The sequence below is a fragment of the Rattus norvegicus genome, chromosome 13 (assembly GCF_036323735.1).
Source record: "Rattus norvegicus strain BN/NHsdMcwi chromosome 13, GRCr8, whole genome shotgun sequence".
In the NCBI taxonomy this organism is placed as follows: Eukaryota; Metazoa; Chordata; class Mammalia; order Rodentia; family Muridae; genus Rattus; species Rattus norvegicus.
Window position 1 is genome coordinate 87,594,850 of NC_086031.1, and position 11,978 is coordinate 87,606,827.

General features: G+C 46.1%; 1 protein-coding gene across 1 annotated transcript; it reads right to left on the minus strand.

The window, feature by feature from the left end:
• Positions 1–208: 208 nt before the first annotated feature.
• Fcrl6 (Fc receptor-like 6) lies at positions 209–9,808 on the minus strand. Its single transcript, NM_001164726.1, has 6 exons — positions 9,713–9,808; positions 6,561–6,581; positions 5,684–5,959; positions 5,252–5,533; positions 4,796–4,923; positions 209–666 (listed from the first exon to the last, which is right to left on the minus strand). The coding sequence occupies exons 1-5, from the start codon at positions 9,741–9,743 to the stop codon at positions 4,832–4,834; spliced, it is 702 nt and encodes a 233-aa protein (NP_001158198.1). The 5' UTR covers positions 9,744–9,808; the 3' UTR covers positions 209–666; positions 4,796–4,831.
• Positions 9,809–11,978: the final 2,170 nt, after the last annotated feature.

Sequence of the window (11,978 nt, forward strand, 5' to 3'; positions counted from 1 at the left end):
TTTAGCCAAATCTGAACCAGCTTGGAATTGAAAGGAATCCCAAGAATCCCAAGGTACACAACCCTCTTGGTTCCATTTTGTCTTGCATCTAAACTGTATGGTCATGTAGCCATGTATAAAACAACAATCAGGTGTTATTCAATCTCTCTCTAATCTCTAAGTTTTTTCTGTGTCTCTGTCTGTCTGTCTCTCTCTCACACACACACGCTTTTGAGATATTTTGAAAGCTACTTTATTAGGTTCTTATAACTCCGCCTCCCCTCCAAACCCTTTTCCACCCCAATTCCAACTCACAAACACTAGTTAGGAGAGAAAGAAGGCTAGAGGGGAAAGGGGGGCATAGACCTTTTTTATACTACTTTCTGCTGATTTGGGGCATTGGGTTCCTTGAAGCAAGTCCAATCTTCATAGTCATGTCTCCGACTTCTTCTCTTGAACACGACCACATGACAATCCTTAACAACAGCCACCAGGAGCAAGAAGACCAGCAGCAGCAGCAGCATCCTTCTTCATAGCGCCCCTAATCCCTCTCTAGGCTCTGTCATTCATACCCTCTCCAGAGTCCCCTAAATTAGATTATCTACAATTGGCAAGAATCATGTCCTTGCTAGTGCAGACGGCAAATCACAATCACCTGCTGTGATAAGCAGCCTCTTATTTTCATACCTGGGATTAAAACAAAACAAAAAAAAACACATTCATATAACATAACTGTTTTTTTTTTCAGAGACCAAAATTCTCAATACAGGGTCACATATAGCCTTGAATGTCCTGGAAACTTGTTATGTAGCTGAAGATGAAGCTGAACTTCTGAGCCTTCTGTCTCCACCTCATGAATGCTGAGACCTCCGGTACTCATCAACACCTTGGGTTCCCAAGATGCTTCCAGGGATTTCCACATGCCTAGGAAGTACTCTATCAGTTGAGCTGCACCCCCAATCCCCATATTTTAAGATGCAGGTTTCCTGTGAATGGATTAGACTGAGCGTAGTCAGCACACAAATTCTTCAGTACCAGAGATGGCCAGCAGAGGGCAGCCAGCAGCGGGCAGCCACGGGGCTCCCAAGGGCATATTTCCTTCTCCTTCTCTTAAGGGGCAATTCCAGACTGCTACACTCAGTACCCCAATCCAGGCACGGGATTCTTTCCTGTACCCTTATCCTTTAGGCAACATGAACCTATAGAGCCCAGGTCCCCAGAAAAGGCATGATCACCATGTTCTTCTAGGTACATAACCATTTGCATGTAGCTCTGACTGGAGAAAAAAAGACACAGGGAGTGGGGGACTGTTTGGAGGCGACAGGTGGGCGGGCCTGTGACTAGTGCTATCAGGTACCTGTGGCAGGCAGTAGCTGTCAGTTCTCTCCAGTGCCTTTCCTTAGTGTCAACTGGGTCTATCCTGTTTTCCCAGTGAGATGTGCTTCCCCCCACTCCCTCCCAGGACGTGGGGCTTTGGGTTGGGTTGGATGCTAATATTCCACAAACCAGGGATAGTGAGGGCTGGAAAGTATAGGCATCCTCAGAGAGCTCTGCTGTCTGAGCTTTGGGGAGGCTTTCTTTCTTTTTCCCTTCCTTTCTTTCTCTTTCAGTTTTCTTAGTAATGGATCATTTTTGAAAAAAAAAATCGCAGTTTATTCTTTTCTAAACTAAGGGAAAAGGATGTTTTCAGCTGTGTACGAAGATCTGTGGAGACAGATACCAGTGAGGAAAGAAACGTCCCTGAGCACGAGAGAGAGAGAGAGAGAGAGAGAGAGAGAGAGAGAGAGAGAGAGAGAGAGAGAGAGAGAGAGAGAGAAGCTTTTCTGTCATCCGAGCCAAACAACCTGTTTTTCCTTTCCAATCCATTGTGGACCTGTACTTCTGTAGACTATAATAAAAGCAAATTACTAGAAAAACAGAATAAAAAAAGGCATACCTACAAAAGACAAACTCTAATTTTATGATTCTATTAAACAAACATACAATTACTCTGTCAGCTTGCTATAAAATTTCCTAAATATTTGCTGTGATTTTTTTTTGTGCTTGTCACCGATTTCTTAAAAGCAATTCAGACTGGCACTAGTCTGGGTTACTGGGGTAGTAAGGGTGGGAGGCGGACAATTCAGGGAGGAGGCAGTCTACGCTCTCTGGGAAGAACTGGAAGGGCTGGAGACATCTGGCCTTATCCAGTTTTCCTTCATGAGCTGACACGTCTGTGTTTTAGTATTTATATAAGGGGGTAGTTTTTCTCTTGAGGGAGGAGCAATGGTTTGGGGTCTGCAAGTATGCTCTGCCTATAGATTGTCTGGTTGAGCTGTTCAGTCTTCTCAGTAGGCTCTCTGGTAAGTGGCTGAGAAGGGCTTGGCATTTCCTGGATGTGGACTGGATGGTGGCTAGGACCAGGAAACAGATTAGGGACTTCCCTAAAGTCTCTTGTTAACAGATCAGCCCCTTTGAAAGTTGCAAGTTGCCCTGGGATCTTACTGAAATGCAGATTTTGATCTAACAAAATCTGGGGTTGGGTCTGAATGGCTGCATTTCTATTAAGCACCCCAGTAGCCTCCACACTGTTGACATTGGAGAGCCTGGGGAGCCACTATCTAGGATGTTAGTGGGTCTGTGGTGCACTGATGTTTCCTTCATAGGCAAGGCAGGTGGGGTCTGGTGTCAGACTCTGCTGTCTGTGAGTCAGAACAGGGACCAGTAGAGCTGGACCAGGGCCTAAAGGAGCAGCATCCTTGACTGGGTGTGGACACCTCAAACCAACACCAAACTGCCAGATGCGAATGGACATATTTCTTTTAACAAACTAGGTCTTACAACCACTTTTTAAATGCAAGAAATCGATGACTGACTTTTCCCGGGCACCCTGTAGTTTGGAGCTTTGGGCGAGCTGAGGTCTGTTTCTGAACGGGGCATGCTCAGAATTACAGGAGAAGGCAGAGTTCCTGCTGCCTTCATGGCTCTGACCCCTTGTCAAGATTCTATGATACTGTATGGGCAGCCCATTTGTTGGTTTACCTTGGTCTTGCTGAACTTCTGAGAGGTCCGCTAGTCCTACAGTCAGGGCTTTGTACTTTCCTTTCAGGATAAGTATATTTTCTTTCTATATAAAAATCTATTTATTGTCCATTTATCCACAAACACACATATATCTATTGGTAGCTAGTTATCTAGTATCTTATCTATATCATCTTCTCTGTCTTGTTACCTATGTATGTATGTATGTATGTATGTATGTATGTATGTATTGATATCCATTCATCTATCTCTTCAAGTCTGTCTATCTATCTATCTATCTATCTATCTATCTATCTATCTATCTATCTCCATTCATCTATCTCTTCAAATCTCTATCTATCTATGTATCTATCTATCTACCATCTATCTATTATCTATCTATTGCCTATAATCTAGCTAATCTATATATTATCTATCATCTATCTATCTGTCTGTGTGTCTGTCTATCTATTATCTATCTGGAAGAAAAACCCTTTTCCATTTGTACTGAAAGAAGATATCTGTGGCTCTGTGTACAATGTTACTTCTGGAACTGTGTGTGTGTGTGTGTGTGTGTGTGTGTGTGTGTGTGTGTGTGAAGGATGCTCACACCATTGCCTGGTTTCCCACCCAGAAGAGAACCTGCAGTTCAGGAGCCCCTGGAACTGTGTGTGTGTGTGTGTGTGTGTGTGTGTGTGTGTGTGTGAAGGATGCTCACACCATTGCCTGGTTTCCCACCCAGAAGAGAACCTGCAGTTCAGGAGCCCCTGGAACTGTGTGTGTGTGTGTGTGTGTGTGTGTGTGTGTGTGTGTGTGTGTGTGTGAAGGATGCTCACACCATTGCCTGGTTTCCCACCCAGAAGAGAACCTGCAGTTCAGGAGCCCCTGGAACTGTGTGTGTGTGTGTGTGTGTGTGTGTGTGTGTGTGTGTGTGTGTGTGTGAAGGATGCTCACACCATTGCCTGGTTTCCCACCCAGAAGAGAACCTGCAGTTCAGGAGCCCCAGGCCAGGAATAGGACGTGAGTCTTCCTCACTGCTGGGCTAGGAACTGGGTGACCCACAGACAGAACTTGGAGTCACTGGTGAGTGCTGGAGGCTGGAAGCTGGGAGCTGGAGATGGGTGTATGTTGGAGGAAGACAGAGAGCATCATTGTAAAGTCCAAGGGGATCTTGGTAGGTCCTGGTGTTTGGAACCAGATGGTTGGTGGGAACCTCATTTATCTCTCCTTTTAGTCAACGATGCATAGAGAAGACTGTCCTGTAGGAGAGTTAGGTCAGTATAGGGAGGCAGATAGGAGAACGGGATAAAGACTGAGAAAAGGGATTCCTCCTTACTAGGTCTTTTGGGGTAGGAGTCTCAGGTCTGGCTGTGGAAGGAGAAACATTCATGTCAGGGTGTATGCATTTATCTCCTCCCACCTTCTGGCTTCTGGCTTCCCTTCCCTAAGAGAACACAGACTCTTTCACTGCTCTTTAATTTGGACCTAGGAAGAACTAGGGATTACTGACTTAGATTCTAGTCCCATCTCGGCTACCACTAAGTGTGTGTAACCTTATTAGACATCATATCTGAGAAGTCCTTAGCTCTCTCATCCACGAAAAGGGTGAGGGGACTAACTTCCTCACAAGGATGACAGAAAAGCTCAAGAGAGATAGATGGCCTGTAAAAGATGAATTGAAAATGGCAGCCGCAAAGTATGACATATGTATATGAAGATGTCGTAAGGAAACCCATAATGTTACAGGCTAACTTCAAAGATATCAAGAGCTGGGAAATGCTGGGGACAAGTAAGGGATCTGAAAAGACTTACTAACCATGTTTTTTTTTTTTGCAGGGCTTGAAGAACTAAATCAGAACCGCAGCAGCCATGGCCATCCCACCAAGCAGCTTACAGGTAGCCAGATAACCATCGTGGTGCTCTTCATCGAGGCAGTACCTGAGACTGAGGAAATGACTGCTCAGAAATACATCCCAAACTAGCAAAGGAGACAAAAGGACAGCTTTGGAGGAAAAGATGGGGCCTGGACCAGCCTTGTAAGTGGGACTGGTAGATGGCTCGGAAGGTGCTAGCTAGCTAGCATGACTAATCATGTTACGGCTGGCCATGTAACCCCTCCACAAGGGGTTACCCATGGGGACCCCACCCTCTGCCAGACACTCCGATCAGGGTCTGTATTCAGTGAAGCGGGTATGGTGGGAAGTTGCAGAGGAGTGAAGTCTGACTCCTTCCAGTTATAGGGGGTTAAGAGAGTATGTGGGACAGAACATACCAACCAAGGGGAACTTCTTGGGCTCACTTATATCTCTGGAGACTTTGTTTTCAGCTTGACAGGAGTAGTTCTTGCCACTCCACTCTGCCTTCACTGAGATGAGGAGGGAGGCAGCTCTGCCAGAGGGAGCCAGAGGTTCCCCTAGGATCTCTCCATCCATGTAGAATGAGTAAAGGATAGGAAGGGAGCCCAGCTGGGTCTCACAAAGAAACTTCACTTTGTCTCCTTCAGCAAGGTTAGTGGCTTCGTGTTGCAGAGTCAGCACAGGTTGGGATACAGAAGCTGGAGGAGGGCACATGAAATGGGAGAGTCAGTCTGACTGCCCAGGATCCAGGATCTCCCCCACCCCTAGGACGCTTACCTATTCCCAGGGAACCCTGTTGCCCCACGTCTGGACCCATTAGGGGTATCTCTCTTCACCCATCCACTTACTGCAGAGGTCGATATCCAGATAGTCACTCTTTTTCTGAATTGTGCCATCCTTAGCGTCCACCACACACTGGTAAAGCCCAGAGTTTTCCTCATTGGCTTCTGAGATGAAAAATAGTGGGTTGTGACTCCTGTTCTGAATGATGTGGTTGTCCTTGTAGAAAGAGTAAAAGAGCTCAGAAGCTGGCTTGTTGGGGTCCACCTTGGTTGTACACTTCAGGAGCAGATCTGATGTCTCTGAAGAGTTGAGACGACTCAGCACAGGATCCTGGAACAACTCTGGGGAGACATCAATCCAGGGCTGAGGAAGAAAGTTCCAGAGAGTGAAGCCCAGGGGGCTGAGGACTGACCTTCCGCATAGGTCAGGCTACAACTGCGAGACTAGAAGAGAGAGTTTCATCTCTAGAGCTTGTCCATTGTTCTCAGGGAATCTGGAAGGACTCTTCCAAAGCCAGGTCCCATGAGAACCCCAGAAGGTCAGAGCCAGAAGACTCCTTAGTGGCTGTGTCTCCCAGAGATGAAAAGTGGGTATCTGGGCTGGTCTAGGGCTCTCCCAAATTCCTTGCATCCTCTGGCTACATATTGGGCATTTAAAAAAATTATTATTTTTTTTTAAATATGAGTACACTGTCACTGTCTTCAGACACACCAGAAGAGGGCATCAGATTCCATCACAGATGGTTGTGAGTCACCCTATGGTTTCTGGGAATTAAACTCAGAATCTCTTCATGTTGGACATTATTGTGGAAATCTCAGGGTTCAGTGGATTACCCCACAGTCATCTGTAAAGAGAGGTCCTGCCCAGAAAGCCACTGTCCTCTAGGACTCATGAGCAATAGTACCTTCCTGTCCCACCAGAACCTCCCACCTGGTGACTCACCTTGGGCTTCAGTCATGGAAACTGCAAGAGATCAAAGTGATACAATTAAGTAGCAGAAAAACTTTCACACAGACAACTGGTCTTTATATAATTTTGAGCTACCAACCACCCAGCCCCCAAGCCACTCATCCATCTACTTACCACCCAACCACTTAACCAATCAATTACTCCCCCCAAACCATTTAACTAGCAAATATTTATAGTGGACACATTACCCATAATCCTCTACATTACTTCTGGTCCAATTTTGTCTTTCTGGACAGGCCTTCCCTCGGACCCTGGTCAGAAGAATTCTCATGTTCATAGAATCCTATTGTATTACTGTTACTTTCCAGAGTAACAGCGCTCCACAGTCCTATTACTAGTACTCTTCAGAGGATTGGCAGAATTCTAACTTATTTGGGAGACACGGCCTTATTCTGTAGCCCAAGCTGCCCTTGAACTCATCCCATAGCCTAGGCTGGCCTCTGACTCATGGCAAGGCTCCTGTTTCTGGCTCCTGGGTGTTGAGAAGACAAATCTATTCCGCCACACATAGTTTGGATTTGTCTTCTTTGTAGGTGGCCAACAAATAACATTGTAGTAACAATGTAGTAACATTGTTGCTACAGTCTCTCTGCAGGGGGTACAGTGAGCTTTGCCATCTAACTTGGGTCTGGTTGGAAGTCAGTGGTCCCTGTCTCTCTCCTCGCTGTTTCCCCAGCCACATTGGCCAGTCTCGTGACTGCTCCAGAGTAGAAGCTTGCAGTGCAGAAGGTCTCTGACCCCCTCAACTCAGCTCAGCCTCAGCTATGTCCAATGTGCTGTACCCCAAAGTTATTACTTGTATATATAATTTTTGACAGTTTTCTTTTGGGCAGGGGCAGAGGGAGAAAATTTGTTTTCCAATGGTCTATTTGCTTGTTTGTTTCTTGGCCATTTGCTTGTTTGATTTATTTCATGAAACAGACAAGCAAAATTATTCCAAATGGTGACCTCGTCCTGGACAGAGTTTGTAAGGATATAAGGAAGGTGGGGTGTGGGGAACTGTGTGTGTGTGTGTGTGTGTGTGTGTGTGTGTGTGATATGTAGCCCTCCTCCCACTATGTTAATAGCTTTTTCTGTATGAGAAAAGGGTGGCATTTGCAGAATAAAGTGCTAGAGGCTGAAGGGGCTGAATGGCTGACCAAGAAAGGAGAATGGAAGAGAAGGAAGGTAGAGAGAGAGCCATGTGGCTGGGACACAGTGGTAGTGAAGGTTGGGTAAGTTAGAGGGCTAGCTGAGAGACTGCCCAGCAAAAAGGTCAGCAGTCTTATACTGTACACATGCCTCTGTGTCTTTATTATTAAACCCTGAGTGGGATCCCCCAAAGGCCCCTGCAATAATGTGGGCGATGGGTTACACTAGGAGAGGGAACTTGTCTAATTCTTGGTTCAGAAGGAAGCTAAGGACTGTCCCTCAAAGGTTCCATATCAATGTGGAGACAGATCCTGTCATGTTTGATGTGGGAACCTCAAGTCTTCTAGATACCTAGAGAGTGATATGTAGTCATTTTCACTCATTATGATGACCGCAGCATGCATGCTATTTCCATGTATGTCTGACGAGGAGGGAGGAATGGTGAATGCCTGGGACTCAATCTCTGGTGGCTAGGTCTTGTCGTCTCTGGTTTGCTCTTGTTATGTGGGTTACAGCTCTAGAAACTTCTATTTTTTCGGAGCTGGGGACTGAACCCAGGGCCTTACTTTGCTAGGCAAGCGCTCAACCACTGAGCTAAATCCCCAACCTAGAAACTTCTAATAGCTAGACAAGACAAGCATGCTACAAAGCAGGCGTTTAGTCATTTTGTTCTGCTTTTCTTCTTCTCTCTGTTCACGTCTGAGAGGAAATGGCAGATGTGCAACTGTTACCACATGCCCACCCCTGGGATAAGTGCATTAAGCTGTTATTCCCGGGTCCCTGGGCATCAAGTGTGACCATTTGTGTCTAGTTCTCCACTATACTGAATGCCACTAAACTGGTCACTGGCTCCTTCTCCCCAGCTTTGCAGTTCTCCATCTAGATCCTAGGTTCAAAACTGAGGTGACCTCAACAAGTCCCAAAATCCGTTCCTTCCACGAGGTCATAGAACTCCACCCCCCTACCCTGTGAACCTTCTACTGAAGTATATTCAGCATAGGTAGCCCTTCCCCTGTAGTAGCCTGAGTGTCAGTCACTTGCCAAGATGGCCATCCCTAGAGCACAGAGTGGCACCATGATGAAGAAGAGAGAAGAACCCGAAGTGGAACAGCCGCTGTCTTCAACAGCCTTGCATTTCCACAAGCTCTGTCCAGGACGAGGTCACCGTTTGGAATAATTTTGCTTATAATTTTGTCCATGAAATAAACCAAACAAGCAAATGACCAAGAAACAAACAAGCAAACAGTTCACTGGAAAATACGTTTTCTTTCTTCCCTGCCCTCCAGTCCCACCCAAAATGTCAACTAAGAAAACTGCCAATGGAAATTGTATATACATTATACGTATATGGACCTAGCTGAGGCTGAGCTGAGTTGAGGGGGTCAGAGACCCTCTTCACTGCAAGCTTCTACTCTGGAGCAGTCACGTGACTGGCCAATGCGGCTGGGGAAACGGCGAGGAGAGAGACAGGGATCACTGACTTCCAACCAGACCCACGGACCTGTAAGGTGGCAAAGTTCACCATACTACCTTCGGAGAGACAACGGAGGCAGAAGAGGCGAGACCAGCTTGAGAAGGGCCTTGGCTAGCCAGTGTGCAGGATGTTTTTTGACCAAGGGAGAACTCTGGCCATCAGTAAATGGTACTCAGAGAATTCTAAGGCTTCATAAGAATGAAGCCTCCCAAGTCCTGTTGTTGTTGAACAAAATAAGCAGTCCCTACACCCCGGTCTCTACTCTTCCCTCTGATTCTCCCGGGGGAAGCCTTTCCTTAGGATAGCCCTAAAAATTATTTCATAGGTTAAAAGTGACTATGAGAAACAATGGGACCTCAGAGTTTAGGAGAGAGGAATGCTTCCACCCTGTACAGCGCTCCTCAGCTTGCCAATGTGCACACACTTTTCTCAAGCTCCATGTACTAATTCTCTGTGAATCTGGAAAGAAAAGGCTAGGACCGGTGTTTGCAGGAAGGAGTACCAGAGCCCCTTCACTCACCACAGAGCAGTAGAACCATCCAGAGCAGCATGGTGCCTTTCTTGAAGCAGAGCAGGTCAGACAGTAGGCAGAGATGAAGCTGGGGAGAGAAAAACCAGTCCTTCTGATCTGGGGGGTTGAGTGGGTGGCCCTTCTAATCTAAGAGGTGTTAAGGCTCGAGGAAGTGGTAGATGACAGGGAATTCTACTTGTCTGCCCTTGAAGAACCTACGTCAAAACCTAACACATCCGTAGCCACCAGGTAGCCAGGTGGATGAGGTTGTAAAAAGGTTTCCAGCATCCCAGAGCTCTCTCCCCTCGCCCTCCTCCTCTCTTTCCTCCTCCCTGAGTTTCCTCTCTCTATTCCCTGTGCATGCCCTCTCTCATGGCTCTCTCTACCCTAGGTCCTCACTCTCCTCCCCCAATAAACGCTTTTTACACCAGATCTGTTGCATGGTATAATTTCTCAGGGGGGGCACTTGACTCGGGCCTGTCAAAGGAGGTAACCTCCCCCCACCCCCACACACACCACATTGTATTTTGTAACAGAGAAATTTGGTAAGCTCACACTGGCATTTCCTCTTTGTTATATATAAGTATATTTATACAAACATAATATATCTAATATATGATACTCAATAAATAGATAAACCAATAAAATATAGATAGAATTACTAAATTTAATAAATGTATAAATATATAATAAACTGATAATCAATAATAAATTGATTTTATTTGACACAGAGTATGAAAGAGTCAGGTAAATCACTAATAAGTGTTTTCTCTGGCTTCACAAAGCTCATGCCAGGGAGCCGGCTGGGATGGATCACAGCCATGGGGGATCTCCTCTGAAAAGCTTCACAGACTGTTTGAACTCAGCCTCAGCCTCCCTGAGTGATAGAGTAATACTGAAACCATGGCCACTCAACTTTCATTCCTCTGGTAGCCTGATGAAGTCTTTCCTTGCTGTAATCTGGCTCTAGATTATTCTCTCAAAACCCACGTATTGGGTCTCCTTTAAGAGGCTGGGCTTGAGCGGGAGGCTGTAGTCATCAAGGATGTGCGATCCCTGCTCTTCCCATCTCTCTCTGCTTCCCATTGGCCACGAGGTAACGAACACCACCATGTGCTCCCTGGTATGATTTGCTGCTGAGCCAACAGACTCAGAAACGGATTCAACCACCATGGGAATAAGTGCGAAAGGATTTACTAGGAGTAAAATGTTGACACATGGTGACCCAGCCTCTTCCTGAGAATGCATACATGCGGGCATCGAAGGGCACGCAAAGTGTCTTCATACAAGCTTTATTTGTACTCGATAAAACTGGAGAGAACTCAGAGGTCCCTCACAGAGATCTTCATAGTCACTGAGGACAGAACAGAACACACAAGATAAGAGATGGAGGGATCTGGTGGAATAGCAGGAGGAATTTTCTGAGGAAGTCTAGACAAAACGTTCTACGTGATCAGTTATTTCTCCATCAGTGAAATAAAACAATCCAAGTGGATATTACACACACATATATATATATAAACGCAGGCTTATTGGGAAGTTGCCCTTGGGCAGGCAAGTTCACTGGCCCCAAGAAAAAGGCTAGGGAAGTTGCCAATGGAGGTGAGAGAGAAACGAGGGGGAAGAGAGAGAAAGACCCTGCAGAGAGAGGGACAGTGTTGGGGTCACAGGTACGTAAATAATGATCAAAGGACCCCCGAAGTCAGAAATAAACCAAAAGCCACTTTATTCACTGCAGGAAAATGTTTCTAACTAGCTAGGGTTGAGGTCAGGCTTGGAGCTGACAGCAATGATCCTGCAAAAGTGGGAGCGATTCAACTTTCCCCCCAATTTTAAAGGGCTAACGCAGGGCATGGGGCTTCACTGAAGTGAGAAGTAAAATGGGGCAGCAGAGCAATCAATACCTGGAGCTACTCTGGGATCCTCAGACAGGGGAGAGAGAAGGAAAGAGTGAAGCAAGGAGAGAGAGAGAGAGAGAGAGAGAGAGAGAGAGAGAGAGAGAGAGAGAGAGAGAGAACATCTTTGGATTCTTTAGGGAAGAGCCTCTGAAAGGAAGAGAGACTCTGGGCTGCAAAGTTGATTATGCCAGGTAGAGAGACTGAGGGATGCTGGGATGCTTTGGTGTGTAAAATACACACCTCAGCCCCTTGTCCCAGGGTCTGAAACCCAAACACTATGTAGTTGGGAGAAAATATTCATTTCCTGATGAGGTAAGAACAGAGAGAGCGACTTTTCTGTGTTCTTGCCAAAGATTTTCTGACTTGGTGGAAATGGG